Source organism: Anopheles ziemanni, chromosome 3 (assembly GCF_943734765.1).
Source record: "Anopheles ziemanni chromosome 3, idAnoZiCoDA_A2_x.2, whole genome shotgun sequence".
Taxonomy (NCBI): Eukaryota; Metazoa; Arthropoda; class Insecta; order Diptera; family Culicidae; genus Anopheles; species Anopheles ziemanni.
This window is the reverse complement of record NC_080706.1, coordinates 12,106,946-12,127,115: the sequence shown is the minus strand read 5'-3', so window position 1 is coordinate 12,127,115 and position 20,170 is coordinate 12,106,946. Positions and strand designations below refer to the sequence as shown.

Genomic DNA, 20,170 nt, shown 5'->3' with positions numbered 1-20,170 from the left:
ACTCGATCTAGACACGAGGTGAGTTGAATTAGTAGATCTAAAGACAATGTGATAAAGGTTTTTGCACGATTTAACTCAGGTTAGAAATACAGTAGAACGAATACGAATACCCAGAAGTGACAATGATTCAGCGTTGCATTCAAAAATTGCTGTGCTGGTTAGTTGATTTTCAACATCAACAGAACTACTTACAGTGGCGAAACACATTTCGGAAATATGTGGCATATTTTTATTACAGAAAAGCGAGTTATCAGTTGTGATTTGATGGGGATTCAGATTAGGATAAATGATTTCCAGACCTGCATTAATTGGTTTACCTCGTCTCACGGCTGTTTGATGGATTGGGATTCGGATTTGGGGATTCGATGTACCCACCACTAGAACGAAACGGCAGCGCGCCAAACTGACATCAAAACCTTGGCCACAGCTTGAAATGACTGAAATAGCTAATTTGTTAATAACTTTTTAATGGCTTGACCAATTTTATCACCAGACCCCTCAAATAAAAGGTCTTATGAAGGCAAACCATTTGATACAATAAAGATTCAACCTCAAAACGAGGTTTGCGAAATAAACAATTGAATGGGACGAAGGTACAGTCTGTTCTCGAGTTACGCGGTTCTCGACTTACGCGGATTCGGAGATACGCGGTTTTCAAAATTTGACAGTAGATTGGGTTTATTACATCGATTTAAATTCCTGAGATGTACAACCACTCGAATAAATATGTAAATTACACATTTGCATAACTTACGCTTTTTATTTCGTTTGTTGCAATTTATGTTGTTTGAATACGCTTGCATTGCATTCATTTTAATGAACAAAGAAATTTTTTGAATATTCTATGATACATGTACACAAGAGCTCGATCTCTTAACTCCCAGTATAAACTATGTGTCAAGCAATATTCGAGATACGCGGATTTCTCTGGTCCCCATTATCCGCGTAACTCGGGAACAGACTGTATATAGGATTGGTTTGCAACCGTTAAACCCCTGGTCACAGCTTTGCGCAACCGCATGCGGTTGCGTTTTTTCCCATGGGAGAGATAGGAGCTGTCATGGGCTGTCACCGCAGACGCAAGACCTTGCGGTTGCTGTACTAAAAAATCAAACGAGTTTGATTCTTGCCGCAGACTCTTGCGTTTTTATATGTCAACAGTAAATTTTGTTCCTAGTAGACTTTAATGAGATTGTATGCTCATATAAGTGGTATATTCAAACATTAAAGTATTATTTTTGGCAAAAAGCTGTGCTCGTTTGACAGATCAAAAACGCAACCGCATGCGGTTGCGGAAAGCTGTGACCACAGGTTAACACTCAAAACGATCGTTTATGTTTGGTTTAACGATCGTTTACCTTTCACGACTTCGTTCGGAATAGGCCCTAAAAACTATTGATTCTTTCAATCGATTTTCACGATTGTTTACTACTAGAACTAGTAACTTCCACCGAGGGAGTAACCACGCCCAAGGATACATAACCAGCAAAATAGGTAGTAAACGAGAGAACTTTGACTATCGATAGCTTAACACACAAAAAATAGCGAAATTGTATACATTTAACCTTTATCACAAACATTTGCAGAAAAACCGGTCTATTTACTTAAACAACAGTCAACCCACCATAACGAAATAAAAAACGCTCCTGACTAGACCTTCCACTAGGGACCTTGAACGGAACTCTTGAAATGACTTTTGTTTACAAAGAAAACGGGATTTCAGTTTGAAATCGATCGTGAGTGTGCTTCAACTATGAGTTATAAACAAATACAGTGCCATTGACATAGTTGGCCGTTTGAGGTAGAATGTTTATGTTTTGAAACGCCTGTGCTTGATGCATTTTATCATTGGAAGCTGCATTTTCTTGTCTGTTTTACGACGCGAAGAACATGGGTAAGAATGGTATTTGGATTAGCACTCAAAGTTTCTTTCATTCTAATGAACATAGTCAAATTTAGATGCTACAACGCCAGCCCCGGATGATATTCGCAAACTGCAGGATACGACAGTAACATTGCGAATGAATATTCCTGCCATCTACAAGAAGTTGCTTTTGAAGGAGTGTGAATTGGAACATCAAAAAATTGTATGTAAGACTGGACATGCCCCTTTTCTTTATTTGTACTAATCAATCTTTGGTTTTCAATGATCTTTCAGGTTGACACAGACATCTGTGTACCGAAACAACCGATTCACGAATTAAACAAGCTGGAACGAATTCAACGACAAGAACTACCGCTTCGAAGCGCTGCACAGGAAGTGCAAGAAGTACATCAAATGTTGAACGTTTTAGATAAGCTGTTCCCGATTAGCAGACGTTGAAAAGCCAGATCAAATCAGCAGTCCCCTAGCTCTAATGTAGAATGTAATTCTTCGTAGATGATTTTCAAACAGGTCAGTCCAGGCTTAAGTTGCTGTAGAGAGAGTCAAATCGACATGCACGATTACTGTGGGTTCAAACAGGAAATATTAAAGTTGCATTTACATTTAGCAATGTTATAACTGGCTTTCTCCGGAATAGATTTCCTTTGGTTAGGACTTGCAATACGTATATGACTTTCAGCTGTAATAATAAAGAATAAAATCAAATGCTATTCTCTCGAATGTTTTTTCCCCAAACTTACGTTGTAAAATACCTCGTTAATAACTACATCCTGTATGTATTCGATCGGAATTAGAGTATTACGTACAGTGCCATTCGCAAACGTTGTCGAGCACTGCAGGGCGAAATCTTTAACCAAAACTAAATTCTCAGACTTTACTACATTGCTATACAAATACCCTAGTACGATGATTGGTAAGAGAAAACATGTATTTAGTACATTCAGCTTAAAAATGAATGCACTAACAGCAAAACAGAACAGTGATCCCAGCTGAAGGACAAGAAGCCTGCGTCTTGCCGCGTTTGCTTCCACATTTTCTATACAGAGATGTAACACATTCGCCGATTTATGAACTATTTTAACGTGAACTTGTTTCCCTGTGCTCGTCCAGAGATAACCCATCTTGTTGTACAATTTTTAACATTTGATTTGGCCTAAATTTCGATTTTCTATTTGTTTATAGTTTTCGGAACAGATGTGATGGGACGTGACATTTCCTCAAGTTTTGATAGAGAGCAGGGCTGTGTGGAACGTTAATCAACAAAAATACGTTACCATAAAAACATTATTCAAAATGTTGAATGCGGTATGAAACTGTTTAATGCGTACATTTTATCATAAGTATTGAGGAGGTTTGAATGGCTTTGTTGTAAAACAATCAATCAAATCCCAGACAAATCAAAGCTAATTCGAATCTCAAATGAATCAAATCTGATTTAAATCCGTCAAACGGGATCGGATCCTTTAGATTCTAGTGGGGGGATCGAATCTTCGAATCTTCCGAATCCCGATTCTGGCAACACTGTAGCGAAGAGAAAACGGAAAAAATCCAATATGGCGGTGTAAATGTTGTGATAGCCAGTTTTGCGAGTGCTCGTCGAAAACCCGTAAAGGAAAGGTACGGCATCCAATTGGCTTCGTAAAATCGATTCATTGAACGGCAGAAGCATAGGGGAAAGCGATAAAATACGAGTACAGTCGTACGGAACGCATTTTGTGCCCGGAAAAGTAGAACCATTTCCGATCCTAGCCAAGTCTGGTTACGGTAAGCAAAAGCCAAACTGTGGAGCAGACAAAACGAGGTTTTTTGCATATGTGTTACGATTCGGCGTAGCTGTGGTAGGACAAAATTTTCATTCGTGTATTTGTCAACTGCTAAAAGCGCATCGTGTGAAACGCAATCAAACCGATAGTGACCAATTGGTTGATGGACGATACGAGTGCACCTGAAGAGAAACGGCCGGTTTGAGGACAGCGGCCGGGCTTGTCCGGGAGCGTCCGTCTGCGGCGGCCGAAGTACGGTACAGTGTGAGTTGATTTTCTTTTCCCGAATTTCCTTTCCTTTGGTTTGGTGGTCCACAGGATAGAAGGTTGGTAAGAAAAATGGTGTCATATTTTTTACAGTCCGATTGTTCCGTTTCCTTCGATCGATCGCATCGAAGCATTCTGCTCGATGGCATGAACCCGTGTGTAGTTATGACAATGCATTTCAATGCGTTATTCAAGCTTTAGCATTGTTTAGTGTTGGATAAAATCAAAGATTTGGTGGTTGAGATGTTTCAGATCAGATGTTGAAAGCTAAATAACCCTTAGCTTGGCGAATGAAGAATTCGCTTGGTTTTTCGCGTTTCAATTCTCGTTCCTCCAGCAGTGCGTGAGAAAGAAGAATACCGTGCGATGAACAAGAACAACTCGTCTCGCGGACCGTGGTGCCTGTGAATATGAATGTGTGTGTGTGTTTGAGGCCGCTACGGGACTCGATACGTGAAGTGTGAGAGCGAGATAGAAATGAGCGTCCGAGTATTGCAGCCCTGTGTGCATCACCGCGGTTTCCAGCAGAACGGGAAGGATGCTTGATTGAGAGTTTCTTTTGCGTTTTTAATACTTCATTGTGAAAAGAGCATTGCTTCGATATTATGCTATGAAAACCAACTTCTTGTTTCGTCCGAAACAACACTTTCGCGGCGAATGAAGCCGTGAAATTGTGATCAATTCTAAAGCATGATTGTGTACGTGAGAAAAATGCTTCACGCTTGTGAATGTGTGTGAGGCAATCCAGACTGTCCAAGTTCCTGGAGGAACGGCGGTAGTGACGATGCATGCGATCTCGATTTTTGCACTTTGTCCTACCGTGCGGCGGTGCACTGGTGGTACTTTATTGCTACATTCCACCTTAGAGGCGAAAGAAACCATCGGCGCTCTACGTAAGCTGGAATGTGTAAATTTTACGCAAATGACCTACCGTGACGTGGTTTGGGCGGTGGATTATTCTTCGTTTTTGGTTCCAGTTTGCCTTTCCAGTCACATTCACCTGAGTCGCAGTTCTTTCAGTTCTTCACACGGTTAAATTTACTTCTCGAAACCCACTCGAAAAGTAAACTGTGGTGTTTTCGAACGAAGTACGCGCCCGCGCACACGTACACACATTCGCTTGCGGATAGCAGGAAAAAATGTTATGGGATTTTTGACTTCCCAAGACTTTGCAGGGCGGCTAAACAATAATCGAAAGCTTCCATAGTTTCTTCCGGGTGATCCTTCGTACCCGTGGAACGTTCTAAATGTAACGTTTCCTGCTAGGAGTTGGATAACTAATGTCTACTTGGTTGCCTTGCCAGAAGAAGAAAGCTGACTGACCAGTCGCCAATGGGTATTAGTGTGGGTATTTTGGCGTTAAAAAAGCTAGACGCGTCTTGTCTTCCGAATTCTTGCGTCTTGCACGGCAAGTCATGAAGTCTGCTGGGTTGCTGCTGCTCCTGGTGCTGCTGTACCGTACGTCAGAAGTTTCATCAGCTCCTTTGCCGAAACCTCATCGTCCTACTGCGATGATGACTTGATGAATCATCCGACCAAACGGTGAGAAAGAGATGGAGTACGAGTGCTGCGAGTTTCGAGTAACAGCGGCAGAATGTTTGAATGTGTGCGTGACCGGCGATGCCGAAGTGTGACTGGATCGGGGCTTGGAAACGGGTGGTGGTTGTTCGTAAGAAGGGAGCTGAGGCAGAAGAGATGCTTAGTTGATGTTGATGAGGCGATGTGAGAGTTGCCGGATTGCTGCTGCAAGTGTTGCCATCTTGTTTTGACGTTGTTTATCGCGCTGAAGGTCAGTCGGCGCGGTGGGTTGGATTGGGCTGATTACGGGGGAGATTATGATCTGGTGAGGGTTGGTTCTTCGAAGCACCCATCCATTCTTTGACTGCGATCCAACCAGCGGATACATAATCCTTTCGATAGTAATTTTGCAATGTATAGCTATAATTTTGTCCAGTTCAACGTCCACTTGGAACATGTTTTACATGGATAGGATCATTCATCCATGCCTGAAAAGTAATGAATGTATCCAGTCTTACAAATCTTACCTTGAACTGCCATTATTTCCATGATGACGTATGTCGTGTGTTGCTTCAAAGCGTAACATTGAAAGATCGGATGAGGGGGGAACTCCCGGTACGTTATCAGCGGAGATAAACGTCGGCATGTGGTGCGCTATCTGTTTACAATCTATCCGGTATAGTAAGCAAGCAAGCGAGAAGCCCATTACAATTTCTACATCGAACACACGCCGAGGCATGCGCCTTTCGCATAGAGGTCACGGCACTTTGAAGGAATTGCGATTGTCGAAACGTGAGAAACAAACATTGGTCACAAAACAAATTTCGTTAGGAAGAACATGGAACAACGTCCAATGTTTAATAATTTAGGCGCTTAAAGATTCACGGGGAATGTCATTTAATTTCTACTGCCTTTCATGAAGCCTAAATAGAATAAATAATCAATATAGTACGTTAAATTGGTCATACGCGACTAATATTTTCAAATATTTTTCTTACAGGACGATCATCTGTATATTCAACGTTAAAGTCGATGTGCATTCATATCTCAAAGAAAACTAGTGACAGAACCAACGAAAGTGTGTTTTGGGGATGAATTATAGTGTAGTACGAACATTTCCAACTATTTAATCATCTTACAAGTGGATATTAAATTGTGTTAGTTCCCAAACGTGCAGCTTAATAAGGATCTCGTATTGGATTTGTGTTAAGAAAAAACCATCAAAGTAGGACTTCATTAGCCCTATTGCTAGTTTCCGCACCGTTTTCACAAAAAGTCGCTTCTAACTGTAGGAAACTAGTTTATGTTCTGTTTGTGCTAGAGGCGCAGTGCTAAGCGAGGCCTACGGAAAAGTGAACTTTTGAGTGCAACAAACAACCGAAAATCCACCAGCTTTTTTAGATCGTCGCAACGATATCCTGTTGCCGTTGCTCATTACACGGTTGCTGTGGTACGTGAAGAGCGAACTCGCAGTCTCACTCGGAATCAATCAGCCTCCGAAACGGCGACAATTGAGTACAGCGAGGAAAAATCTGCTTACAAAATACTGAAGAAACGAAGGAAAAAACACTCTTCTTCCTCCATCCTTGGTTTTCGAGCGATAGGCCAAGAACAGGTACAGCAACAGCAGAGACCGTCGCTGCTACAACAGCACCAACAACGCTACCGGCCACCACCGCAGCACAATCCTTCGAAAAAGCAGTTGCGCGCACGTGAACAGTTACAACGCCGGCACCGGGCAGTCGAACGAGTTGGTGCGTACCACAGCGACGATCGGAAGCAAATTGGTGGTGCTGGTAGTAGTGGTTGCAGCACCAACAGCAGCAAACGCGGCCGGAACCAGCGGCAGGCGCCCGTTTCAGGAGCGACAACAACGAGTTGCTGCGGAAACAGCAGGAACAATAGTATCGGTTCCGGCGTCGTCAGTGCTAACGGCAGTCGACGCAACATGACGACCGACACTAGACGACGCGTCAAGCTGTACGCCCTGAATGCAGACCGCCAGTGGGACGATCGAGGAACCGGTCACGTCACATCCAGCTATGTAGACCGTGTAAAAGGTAATGTTCCGCTTCTTTTGTCCTTGTCCATTTGTGTCTGTGTTTTCGATATATCAACGCTGTTCGTATTACGATTCTAGGTGTATCACTTCTCGTGCATGCAGAGAACGACGGTTCGATGCTGCTGGAAAGCAAGATTCATTCCGACACAATCTACCACAAGCAACAGGACACATTGATTGTGTGGAGTGAGGGCGATAATTTTGATCTGGCGCTCAGCTTTCAGGAGAAGGCGGGTTGCGATGAAATATGGGAAAAGATTTGCCAGGTAAGTTAAGACGAACCTTCACTAAGGTGTGTTGGTCCGTTATAAAATAAAAAATAAAATCAAAAAGATTTCATCCAACTTGTAAATCATTAGATATAGAATGTCCAAGAGGTTATGAAAGGACAAATACAAATGTTAAGCCAAGCGTGCCTTATTTTGGATCTACAATGGGAAGAGCAAACCGTGCTAAGATGTTTTGATTACCTGATTTTGAACGATATAGAAATGTCTTCTATAAGATAAACAATTGTTCTCTTTACAACTTTTTGCTCCGATTTGCATCGATTTTTTTATTTTACAATTGTACAACATCACTTTTCACATTCTCCTTGTTATTTAATAGAAACATTTTTTTCTGTTTGGTGGTATAAAGCATAATTGTGATGCATGGATTGATTATGTATAAAAAATACAATATTTAGTTAATTTATATTTATTTAGCTAGTATACTCATATTGAATCTTATAAAAAATACAGGTACAAGGAAAAGATCCGTCGGTGGAAATAACACAGGACGTAGTAGAAGAATCAGAAGATGAGCGTTTCGAGGACATGTCCGATTCGGCGCCGCCGATCGAACTGCCACCGTGTGAGCTATCACGCTTGGAGGACATTTCGGAGGTAATTGCCAGTGGACTAACAACAGCAAACCGAAAAGATAAACTGGCTATGGCTATCGAGTCGGAAAACTATATCAAAAAGTTGCTGGGCCTGTTTCACATCTGCGAGGACCTGGACAATCAGGAAGGGCTGCACTATTTGTACGAGATTTTTAAGAACATCTTCCTGTTGAACAAAAACGGTTTGTTCGAGATCATGTTCGCCGAGGATACGATCTTCGATGTCGTTGGTTGCCTCGAGTACGATCCGTCCGGCAACCCGCCGAAGAACCATCGCCAGTATCTGAAGAAGCTGGTCAAGTTCCGGGAGGCGATACCGATCCGGAACACGGACCTGCTGGCGAAGATACACCAGACGTACCGGGTGCAGTACATACAGGACATTGTGCTGCCGGCGCCGTCCGTGTTCGAGGATAACATGCTGAACACGCTGTCCTCGTTCATCTTCTTCAACAAGGTGGAGATTGTAACGCTCATCCAGGAGGACGAAAAGTTCCTGGACGATCTGTTTACGATGCTGACCGATCCGCAAACGCCGGACTCGAAGCGTCGAGACAGTATACTGTTCCTGAAGGAGTTCTGCAACTTCGCCCAGTTCCTGCAGCCGCAAGGCAAGGAAACCTTTTACAAGACGCTGATCAGCCTCGGTGTGCTGCCGGCACTGGAGATAACACTCGCAATCAACGACAAGAAAACGAAGGAGGCGTCCATCGACATACTGATCACGATTGTTGAGTATTCGCCTTCGATCGTGCGTGACTATACGCTGCAGCAGTTCAACAACTCGGACAGTGATGAGGTATGTGATCAGGGGAACGATGAGCGTTTTGTGGAGATTATTGGCGGTTGGCATTATTTCGTACCTTTTTTTCTGCAGGATCAGACGCTGATCAACATTTCCATCGAGCAAATGCTGTCGGATTCCGAGCCAGAGCTTGGTGGCGCTGTTCAGCTGATGGGTGTGCTGCGAATCTTGTTGGATCCGGAAAATATGCTGAGTTCGTCGAACAAGTCGGAGAAGTCTGATTTTCTCAACTTCTTCTACAAACACAGCATACAGACACTGATTGGTGAGTAGTGAAGAGAAGATATGCAAACACATTGTTTGCATTAGACTGGTGCCATTTGTCTCATTGTACCGTGGGCCTCGTTTCTCCTTTATGTTTCAATTCAGCCCCTCTTCTACGGCAAACACAAACCGAGAAACCCGTCAGGGAGGACTACCATTCGGTGCAGCTGTTGGGGTTGGTCTTGGAACTGCTTGCTTTCTGCGTGGAACATCACACCTACCACATCAAGAATTGTATCATCAATAAGGATCTACTGCGGCGTATTCTCGTGCTGATGAGCAGCCGACACACTTTCCTCGTGCTGGGAGCACTTCGATTTTTGCGTAAAATAGTGGCTCTGAAGGATGAATTTTACAACAGGCGAGTAGTGTGTGGTGGTGTTGAAATTGAACATTTCAGCTGAATGTCACGAAACACGTTGACGACATTTTTCCCATGTCACTGACGAACCCTTTTCGTTGCATTTCTTTCGCATTTCGTCACAGGCACATTGTAAAGGGTAATCTGTTCAAACCCGTCGTGGAGGCGTTCATCCGTAACAATAGTAGGTACAATCTGCTCGAATCGGCGATACTGGAGCTGTTCGAGTTCATCAAGCTGGAGGACATAAAGTCGCTGTATACGTACTTCGTGGAAAATTTCGGACAAAATTTCGAAGACGTGCAGTATGTGCAAACGTTCAAGACACTCCGAAGCAAGTACGATCAGCAGCAGGATCGGTTGAAGGAGAAGGAGAAGGTTAACTTGGATAGGTAAGTGTGTATGCCTCAGTGGCAGTATGGTGTGGTAGTAAACTCTGTACAATTTTATTTATTTTATTTTTAAAATTTTGTCTCAACCTGAACTCGTCATTACCATCCCCCATAGTGTACCCTCAATTTTGCGGAATAGTAATCGTTACCGGAGGGATCAGCGACAAATGGAGGCCGAGGAGGAAATATGGTTCAACGAGGACGAGGATTACCCTGAGGGCGCAGGTAATGTTGAATGAGCTAACATTTTTTGTTTTTTGCGGAGTATTACAATTGACTGCGAAAATAAACTATTGTGCTATGTTTTGGACCGTCAGCCGTTCAGTAAAATCAAATTAAAGATCCTTTCGATGTTTGACTTTTCCTGTCAATTTCCTCTAAAATCTGTAAAGTTATTTTTTGTTGGCTGAGATTGGTGCTTGGCTTGAATGAAATGGGGTTTGATTACCTTGAACTTACATTTCAGGTAAAATGTTCGACAAAAAAGCTATGGACACAACAAGCAGCCTAAATGGGCCGAAGTATGGCGGTGGGCCTTCACATCCGCTCCTCCACACGACGGTCACTGCGACAGCTACATCCGCCGACGAATCTGAAACGGCGAACATGCTGACCATCAACAACGGTACCGATGGTGCTGATGTTACCGGTAGCGGCGGTGGCCTCGTGCCCACCCCTTCTGTCGCTGGTGGCGAACACAGCGGTGGCGATCTGCAGTCCACATCGTTGGAGCCGAGCAGTAGTCTGTCGCACGCGATTGCGAGCAACAATGGCCTTCAGTCGTCGTCGGTAGCAGTGGAGAGCGGCAGTTCCTTGGATGTGAATCACCACCTAAAACAGCATCATTCTCATGTGTTGGGTCATGGTGGTCCGGTCGTCAGTTCGGCTAGTTTGACCCCGGCGGAGGAGTCGGCGCTGGAGGACGCCAACAGCCTTGTCGTGAGTGCACTCGGCGAGAGCGACCTATCGTCGGTGTACCAGCTGCAACCGTCTACTGCCAAAATTGACAAATATCCTGCCACTGTCGAGTCACCCGCCAGCAGTAGCAGCAGCTCCGGTGATGAAGTTACTGCTGTTGCTCCTTCTACATCGTCCATTCCGGCCACCGGTGATGCGTGTCTCAATGGGTTGGCGGTCGTTGTTCCTGCGGAGCATAGTAGCGCAGTACCAGTAGCTTCCACAAACATCGACGATGGAGCGAGCTGCAGCGTCAGTAGTGATCCCCCCGTCAGCGCCATCAAAACGCTGAACCCCGCAGCTGATGAATCTCTTCTTGGTGGAGAGGTGGAAACTTCCACGCAGTTGTCAGCGTCGGCTGCTGGAAGAGTTCATGGCACGACGTCAGATGCTGCGTCAGCGGTAGTTACGTCCACGGAGATGATGATGAATACTGATATTAGCGCTGATGCCCCGGCAGGAAGCAGTATCAGCAACAGCACCTCCGGCGATGCTAAACCGACCGTTTCCGACGATAGTGAGGGTAGTCGAGAAAATCGAAAGCGAGCATTGGACAGCAACGAGAATGGCGATGAAGTGAGTACCACCTCTACGACGTCCTTGGTAGTATCCCCCGTGCTAGACTCTGCTCCCGCCGTCGACGAACCGAACGTGTCGGCTTTGGAAGATACACCGCAGGCTACTTCTTCCTCCTCAATGGGTTCAACAAGTGCATCCACTTCTTCCGTTGTGGGTGGCCTGAAAAAGGTAGGTGAATTGGAATTACAGTCAATGCCACCTGTCCATGTGTTTCTTACTCATCCATGATTGAAATAGCGCATCAACTTATGCTCTCAGCTTTAGTCTCATCTGATGTTTTTTGTTTTGGTCATCTGATTTTGTCTTCTTCTTTAACACGTTAAACGCCCTGTCAGTCCCTGGGGACTGCCGGTGAAGTTTCCGTTCACGTCACGTCGGTCCCTTGGGACTGACGAATCCATGAGTCGCGTCGGTCGATCAGTGTCAGTCCGCCAGTACCGGTCCGTCCGTGTCAGTCCGCCAATGTGCTTCATTTTCATGCACTCTCTTCGTTTCTTTCTTTCCACTTCGTTTTGTTTCACCGGTGCTTATCGTGCCAGTGACTAACATCGAACGAAATTGAAGACCGAGTGGTGTAAACGAAAAGTGTCACAAAATAGGCTGGGCGGTTAACGTGTTAATAAATTTAAAGCTTAATACTGACCAAAATTGGAAAATGAAAATAAGTGAATCCCTGAATTTACCGCTTCTGTGTGAGTTAAGAAATGCACAAACAAAAAGACTCAGATGAGTCGGAAGAATTAGAGAAAAATTCAGCTATTTCAAAACTTGGTACCTTCGAGACAACACCTTCTGCTTTCGAAGATGTTTGCGTTTAGTGGCAAGTTTGTCTAGTTTATTTTGTAAGTGCATGTGCGCCTAAACTGTGCCTTCGTTTTGATTCCATTGGTTACTATTCCGTCAGGGGCTCGTCGACTACGAGGGTGATTCCGATGACGAGGACGACGACGATGACACAGACAGCAGCCCGGCACAGAAAAAGGCGAGAATAGCATAGCACGTTACGGCACCACCGTTCTCCGCCAAATGTCCGTATCAGCAACGCCATCAATCAACAACAACATCCACATCAACAGCGGCGGCGACGGGTTGCAACACTACTATAACTAATTTTACTACAACTTCAAATACTATAACTACTACTACTACTACTACTACTTCCACTACTGGTGCGGAAGTAGAGAGGAACGTGACTGCCTCTGACAGCAAGCCCAACGCCACCATCACCGTTGGCCTCCTTCCATCCGTTCTAAGTTCCGTGGCTCCCATCGATTCTATTTCATCCTCGGCTCCATTAGCAGAGGAAGAGCACCAGCAGCAGCAGCAGCAGCAGGACATAACGACGATGCGAGAAGGTAGTGACGGTAACGACGCAATCAGTGATCCGTCGGCCGATTGTTCAAGCGTTAAGGAACTTGACTCTACCAATCCATTATCGACAGCGTGAGGTCGCTCTGCTGGCCACTGCCACTCCATCGTTTGATGCCCATCTCAGAGCTACTGAGTCGACGGGGGTTGGTTTGTACTGCCGAACAGTTGGTTGGTTTGTAAATTTAATTTTTCATCTCATACATTACATATACATAATATGAACAACGTTTGTATGCCGTTAGAAAACAAAACAAAGAACAACCACTACCACCTTTAAATGGGATGCGCACGTAACCGCGACGTTTTGAACGTTCTTTGTGTTTTCGGTCCTCCGTCGTATACTGTTTTTAGTCTTGTACGCAGAATAAAATACTTTTATCGGAATGAGTAGACTAAAGGCGAAACTATCTGTATGCAAACAATGCAGTAACATTTCGGTATAAGTTGTCCTGTTGGAAGTTCGCTGCTAGCCCTGTGCTAGTTACTGCTCATAATTTCTTCTGCTTTTCAAGCTTTTTTTTGTACAGCAATTGTTCAATCAAGTCGATATCCTTCGTGAGACATCATTAAATTATCATTTCAATCGGTGGCGATGGTTTAGCTATCGATAAATTTAAAAAAAAAACACGTGTACGGTGTTTGATTTGTGACAAGAGAGGGAAACACTTATGACCTAGTACATACGTGTATATCGTTACGAAACATAAAATATTTTTATTTTTTTTTAATATGAATTATACATATATTCGAACATCCGTTAGAAGCAAACTGCTTCAATGGAGCACAGCAGTGAGTGGACCTACATTGATGTTGTGTCGCGCGCAACGTCAGCAGTTATGCTTCCATTCAATGCAATGGTGTAACAGATGGATACAGCAATTCATCATGGACCATCGCCATCGGTCAGGGAGGAGCGAGATATTCTAAGCTTTCATTTGATCCTAGAGCTAGATGTGTTAGGTGTTAGGGAATTTTGATGATCGTTTCCGTATCCGGAAGAGGGAAACTTTGACCGATTTGGAAGAATATTGGAGTATGTGACCATAGGGCAGAATTTTAGTCGATATACAATTCGTTGACGAAAAGGAGTTTGAAACATTTGCACTGTTTGCACGATTTTACAACACTCGCTCTCTACCCTCCATGATTAATGATGGAAGTTGACACATACATTACCGGAAAGATTTGCTTTACTTATTTTATACAAAAAAAAGGTAACCAACAAGGCAACAAAGCTTCCCGATCGAAACATCAATACATTGCGCTTTGGTTCGAAGGAACTATTAACCGTGGTTTTGGTGGCGAAGCTTTGAAAATAGTTTGCTGAAAAACATAGGCCGGGTGGCACAGAAATAGATTATAAAGAACTGTGCAGGTATCTGCTCGGTATGGCCGCAGGTTTTGCTTCAAAACGTTTCCAGCAGTCCGTTCCGTTTGCGAACTCTGAATCAATTTTGTGGTGTTTCCTAACTGGAGAGCAGCAAATTGCTCGGGCGAAACGCCACTGCTGTTTTTCAGTTACGAAAACCTTGTAGCAGAAGCAGATAATATAGGGGACACAAGCAGGGGGGGTAGAAATTATCGAACATTAAGATGATAAACTGCACGCAAAGCAGCTCTTTCCGGTGATCTTTAGTCGGTAGAAGCGATTGATGATAAAAGCAAGCGCACGACGATCTTTCAAGCGCAACGGCATACTTCGATGCGAAGAATCCACGACGCTAAAGGCAGATACACAAAGGAGTGACGCAGAGGAAAGGTGGATTATAGTAGTAGGCATATGATAAAGAACAAATTGAATAATACATCCCAACTAGAGATTGTAACTAGAGTGGGTGAGGTGAGAGAACTGGGAGTGACGTGAATAAAAAAAAGGAGAGAATAAAATAAAAACATTAGCAGACGTGAGGATAATTTAAGTAAATGAATGCGTCGAGAATGAGAATCAGAGAACGAGAGAACTGAGTAAAACACGACAAAAAATAAAATTTTTTGCTCGCTAAACATCGGACTAAGACGCGAGGGATATGAAATTCGACATAAAACAATCTAAAAAAAAACATTATATTTATGTATAATGTGTAAAAAGCAGTTTAACAACTCTGGACAAAAAGTCACTGTGGTGGGAACTTGATTCAACTATTGGAAGTAACGCTGGAGACCGGAAACTGCGCTGACCGCGAGTGGTAGGCTTTGGTTTCCCCTCCCTATCCCGTATACTCTCGATTATGGAATCATGTAAAACGAACGCTGATTGAATGACGATTACTACGATGATGATGATTGTGATGATGTTGGTGGTGTTGTCGATGGAGATATCGGCGACGACCGTGAATATTCTGGTGGTGGCAGAAACCATGCCCCACGGCCACATAAGGTGTCGTGTCGTGTAGTGTGTGCGTGTACCTATCAGTTTGCTGTAAAGAGAGAAAAAAAAAACTTACGGTCAAAACACAAGACAGGTTGCGTGCGCGTGTGAAGTGGCGGATGAAAAATGTCAAACAAAAAGGAAATTACAAAAAAAAATGAAATTAAAACTATGATGATATAATGTAGTATTTGGATGCACGTGGAGGTAGCGCGTCCGAGATAGGCGACAACCCGCGGCAGCGGAATAAACAATACAGGAGGTTTAAAGATAAAAGAAAAGAAACAATGAAGAGAGGAAGCAACAAAACAAACAAACAAAAACACCGAAAAACAATACAAACACATGGAAATGAAAAATTATTCGAATTGAGTTTTGATTTATTAATGTAAACCTTCTCCTCTAGGTACATTTGTCCCTTTTCCGTGAAACATTTCGTGCTTTCCCTCGATCAATCGGTGTGAAAGAAACTGTTCCTGAACACTTGACACATTTGTAAAACTGTTGAGTGATTTATTATTTAATTGAAACGGGACTGAAAACTAACCTAACCATCAATAACGCCTTGGGGTACAAGAATTTTTACAACTTTGTTTTCATTCTAATTGAGAAACCTGCTCACCTTTAACCTTAAACAACGACATGACAGCTTTGTAGTGGCCAACTGCAATGCTGCAACAGGGTCCGCGTAAAATCGTTTATCCCTATGGCAACGCTCGGAAAGAAAACAAATCGACTCTGTATCACACTCAAAGGGAACCGAATGTGCAGTGCCTGCGTTCGTTTCGTAAAGCAATGTTGTTTCCGATTTAAAAGTCGATGTGATTGGTTTGCTACCAAATTGGGAGTATAGTAAAGATTTTTTAAACTTACTTGTTGGCACAAAAAAGGCAACATAGGAACGATATCCGGTTGTGCACTTGTGTGTTTTTTCCGAAAAATCAGCTTAACAACAGATACTGACTGACGACGATGGCGGACGATAACTCGTGGGTTTTCGATTCGCTGGTTTGCTTTCTGCACGGCCCTGTCTGGAATGCTCCACTGCAGACGTTCATCGAGGATAAATCGATAAGTAGGTGTTAATATAGGAAGTGCTGCAGCCGCAAATGGTTGTTGATGCGTAATTTTTCGCTCCTTTCCTCCTCGGCAGTCTTCGATCCAAACCTGCAGCCGGACGAAAGCAATCCCGAGTTCCGGAAGGTGCACGATGAGTACAAGAATCTGGTCGATTATATGCTCGGTTCGTTCATGGAGGAGATGCAGATAACGCCCGAGCAGTTCGAGTTTGCCTGCCTCGAGGGTCGGCATGTGGCAAACCTTGGTGCGGGTGGGGCACCGCGCGCTTCGTCCGCATCCGCCGCCACCTCCGAGGGTGACGACCGCAACACGTTCTCGTTCCATCAGGGTCTGTTCCAGCAGATCTGGGCCGCGAACGACATACGCATCTTCATCCGCATGATGGTACAGCGGAATGTGGAACTGCAACTGCAGGCACTCGACCTGATCGAGCGCCGTTCGCAAAGCTTGTCCAAGTCGACCGAAAGGGACGACGGGAGTCAGGAGGAAGCGGAACGGCAATCACCGAGAGTGACATTACCGGAGCAGGCGGATGAGGCTGGCGGTGAAGCAAGCTCTTCGGAGGGTGAACTGGAGCGCGATATTCTAAAGTCGGTCGAGAACGAACTGCGGAAAGATCCGGAAACGGCAGCGATGCGCGTCCGGCTTAGTGGAGGTCGTCCCATTGTGGACGATCCCCTGGAAGGAGAGTCAGCCGCTGGTGGAAGCGATAAGTTTCAGCGATTGAATCTATTCTTCGACCAGGAAAAGGTAGGCCATTAGGTAGACACTCGGGAAAGAAAACGTTTGCTCGACGGTTCCATGTTTCAGATCAACACCGAGGATATGAAAGCACGGCAGGAATACCTTCGGGCACAGCGGGACAAGATACTGCACCTGAAGAAGAAGGCCCGAGCCCGCCAGCTCAACGAAACGATTCGCAAAAACGAGCGGCCAACGTCGGCACAGGTGGCCCAGAAGATTATGGACGGAGACGGTGAGGTGGTCCCGGTCGAACCACCGGAAGGTTCGTTGCAGCTGCGCAAAATGCTCGCCCAACGTCTCCGGGAGGAAGTTGCGGTGGAGAAGGAGTGAACACACCTGCTTTAGAGCACCTGGTTGGTTATCTAAATGAATCAATTTACTTTACAGAACTAATATATTGCTGAAAAAAAAGGCAACGATGAAGGCTGCAATTGACGTACTGTTTCTTTTCCAACAATAAATGTCGTCTTTGTGCAATGTATTTGCTGTAAATGTTTTATTTCTTTCCCCCAAACCCCAATACGAATGGAACGAATAAAATAAACACGCGGGGGATGTTCTCTTTCCAAAGATCCGTCATACTGTACTGGTTTTATTTGTGTGTCTGTGTTTCTCCGTTTTTTTTTATTTAATTATTCAGATCATGTCTACGTTCTTACAGCTTCCTGTGCAAACAAATAGGTTTAGTTATAGAAGAATGCCATTATTTGTTTCTCGTGTTATTTTTTCTTATCTCTCCACTAAAACGCACTGGTATGCTTCATAAAAGGTTTTCGCTTTTCTATCCATTAAACGGTCGGCGTAATGGCCGTCGCACTTACACTATATTAGAGTAAGGAAGGACCCATCGAGCGTAAAGTGACCATCTTCAGTGGTGTAGTGCTGCTCGGGTGGCAAACGACGGGCTTACCACACAAGAAGAGGCTTATAAACATGCCGACTGTTCGCCTTAGTTCCTGGTTTCCTTCTTGCATCTGGTTGGTGTGTATTATGTATGTGTGTTTTACGGTCTAGAAGTTTGCTTTTCTGTTACCGGAAATCAAGATGTTTTTAGTTGTTTTTATGGTTTTGTTTTACTTCAATCTAATAATACAACATTCGTGTCTGTCATCCACTGTTTAAACACTTCTCTTCTTTCTCAATCATCTTGTCGAATGTGTGTTGGAATGTTCAGTTTAATTACGTTTAATAAAAATGCTGTATGGAATGATCATATGGGTCTTTTTTTCGTATGCATGTTGTCGCTTCGGTAGGACGATAATAGCCAAACCAGATAAATGAAAAGGAATGTTCACTTGCAATCGAACGTGTCAGCTGCAATGAAGCCATGTGCCATACACACATACACTCACATCGCACCACCATAAGTATCTGCGGTGTTTTACGTTCTGTACCTTCTGTTTTAAGTTTAGTTCACGTTTATACTACGACTGCTGTGGATGCTAGAATACACTTTTGCATCTCTAGGTTTTTTCTTTTCTTCACGCTCCGTGGTACACTTCTAAACAACTCTGCAGCACATTCTTGTAGCACACATTGGTTTTGCGATCTAGTTCTACGTTTTGTTTTTTTTTTTTTTATTACCTAGTTTACGTTTCATCGAAATCATAATCATGTGTTTGTTTGCATATTTTTTATCCTGATTGACCATTTCGTTTCGTATTAAGTGTTTGATTTTTCATTTGTAGCCTGGTTTTGTCCCCCACTTGCGGTACATTACACATCCCTTGCCTGACAAACGTTTTTGAAGTTTTAATGCTGAAATTTCATCTAAACGCTCGTAATTTTATTCCTTCACCTTTCTCCATACCTCGTTTGCTTTTGCCGGAAATTGCAGCATGCTATGGATTTTTCCTCTAGGAGTCAGTTTCTTTTGCTACTAGCGGTACGTTAGCTGGTGGCTTTGGTGTGTAAGTGCTGTGGGTAGCGGTAGGTAGTTGTATAAGTAGTAGTAATAGTAGTAGTAGTAGTGTTAGTAGTAGTAGTTAATAGTAGTAATTGGTAGCTTTCGTTTGCATGCAACCGGGCCTAGGCGTCCTTTCACTTGCGTTCTATGGAACAATAAAAGCTCAGTGCATTGATTTTATCGTCAGTTTTAAATTTTCAATCGGCTTTCATTTGCTAGAAATTGCTCTACTCATAGCATCACATTCGAACAGAACAAATTACAAACCCACAGTATGTACTACGTTTGACATTGGTGACAGCGAGTTGAACGTGCGCAAGGGATGCTAGGATTGGTTTGTTTTATCATATGTTTTTCCCCATCGATGCCTACTTGTTGTAAGCTGACGCTGTCATCCGAATGGGCTTACAGAATTAATGGCCGACTGACTAAACCAACAGTGATGTACCCATGCAGTTATTTTTCGTCGTATGAATAACGTGTCTTTGTGTTTGAAAATTTGCTTTTCTTCTCAAAATAGTGACCGAATAATCTTACATTAAAACAATTGAATTTGATTGTTTCATTTCGAATAATTTGTGAATATTTTTTATTGCTACAAAATGAAATGTACAAGAAACATGTGACGGAACATTGATCGTAGGTGTACAGGTCCATAAACAGCACACATATACACATACACACACTGGCTTGGATGAAAAAAGCTTCAGCGTTTTGATTACTTCCGTTTGTCTTTGGTTCTTGTTCGCTGAGAAATTTGTTCTAGAGATTGCATTCGGCTACAGTGCTGACGGTCAGCAAACCTTTGCTTTTTTCCTTCAAATGGAGTTACTAACAGTAATACACGCATACACACACACGCAGACACTCGCTTGTGTCGTTCTTGGCCGGTTTTTTCTTCAAGTTTTTCTCCTCTGCTTTGCTGCCACGTATCGTAACACTCACTCACCAGTTTTTTTTTG

General features: G+C 43.6%; 4 protein-coding genes across 4 annotated transcripts; 3 read left to right on the top strand and 1 right to left on the bottom strand.

Moving 5' to 3' along the window:
• The first annotated feature begins 1,890 nt into the window (after nt 1-1,890).
• On the top strand, nt 1,891-2,580 carry LOC131284082 (uncharacterized). The gene is made up of 3 exons (XM_058312937.1): nt 1,891-1,894; nt 1,960-2,087; nt 2,159-2,580. Exons 1-3 carry the CDS (start codon nt 1,891-1,893, stop codon nt 2,321-2,323), a joined length of 297 nt encoding a protein of 98 aa, XP_058168920.1. The 3' UTR covers nt 2,324-2,580.
• Nucleotides 2,144-3,068, bottom strand: LOC131287745 (uncharacterized). Its single transcript, XM_058316828.1, has 3 exons — nt 2,626-3,068; nt 2,487-2,564; nt 2,144-2,415 (listed from the first exon to the last, which is right to left on the bottom strand). Exons 1-3 carry the CDS (start codon nt 3,004-3,006, stop codon nt 2,338-2,340), a joined length of 537 nt encoding a protein of 178 aa, XP_058172811.1. The 5' UTR covers nt 3,007-3,068; the 3' UTR covers nt 2,144-2,337.
• A 3,641-nt stretch (nt 3,069-6,709) lies between these two features.
• Nucleotides 6,710-12,737, top strand: LOC131284081 (serine/threonine-protein phosphatase 4 regulatory subunit 3). The gene is given in 9 exon segments (XM_058312936.1): nt 6,710-7,493; nt 7,574-7,761; nt 8,239-9,180; nt 9,259-9,451; nt 9,556-9,811; nt 9,937-10,203; nt 10,319-10,455; nt 10,670-11,907; nt 12,644-12,737. Coding segments are annotated over 9 exon segments (3,426 nt in total). The 5' UTR covers nt 6,710-7,381; the 3' UTR covers nt 12,737.
• Nucleotides 12,738-16,450: 3,713 nt separating this feature from the next.
• LOC131288414 (cilia- and flagella-associated protein 36) lies at nt 16,451-17,632 on the top strand. The gene is made up of 3 exons (XM_058317546.1): nt 16,451-16,553; nt 16,632-17,308; nt 17,369-17,632. Exons 1-3 carry the CDS (start codon nt 16,451-16,453, stop codon nt 17,630-17,632), a joined length of 1,044 nt encoding a protein of 347 aa, XP_058173529.1.
• The last annotated feature ends 2,538 nt before the right edge of the window (nt 17,633-20,170 follow it).

Coding starts and splice junctions, on each gene's coding strand:
- LOC131284082 (XM_058312937.1), top strand. Junction 2,088..2,158: donor AATTGGAACATCAAAAAATT/GTATGTAAGACT, acceptor ATGATCTTTCAG/GTTGACACAGACATCTGTGT.
- LOC131287745 (XM_058316828.1), bottom strand. CDS start 3,006: ATGGGTTATCTCTGGACGAGCACAGGGAAACAAGTTCACGTTAAAATA. Junction 2,565..2,625: donor TTAACGAGGTATTTTACAAC/GTAAGTTTGGGG, acceptor TTATTATTACAG/CTGAAAGTCATATACGTATT. Junction 2,416..2,486: donor CAGTTATAACATTGCTAAAT/GTAAATGCAACT, acceptor CTCTCTCTACAG/CAACTTAAGCCTGGACTGAC.
- LOC131288414 (XM_058317546.1), top strand. CDS start 16,451: ATGGCGGACGATAACTCGTGGGTTTTCGATTCGCTGGTTTGCTTTCTG. Junction 16,554..16,631: donor CATCGAGGATAAATCGATAA/GTAGGTGTTAAT, acceptor CCTCCTCGGCAG/TCTTCGATCCAAACCTGCAG. Junction 17,309..17,368: donor TATTCTTCGACCAGGAAAAG/GTAGGCCATTAG, acceptor TCCATGTTTCAG/ATCAACACCGAGGATATGAA.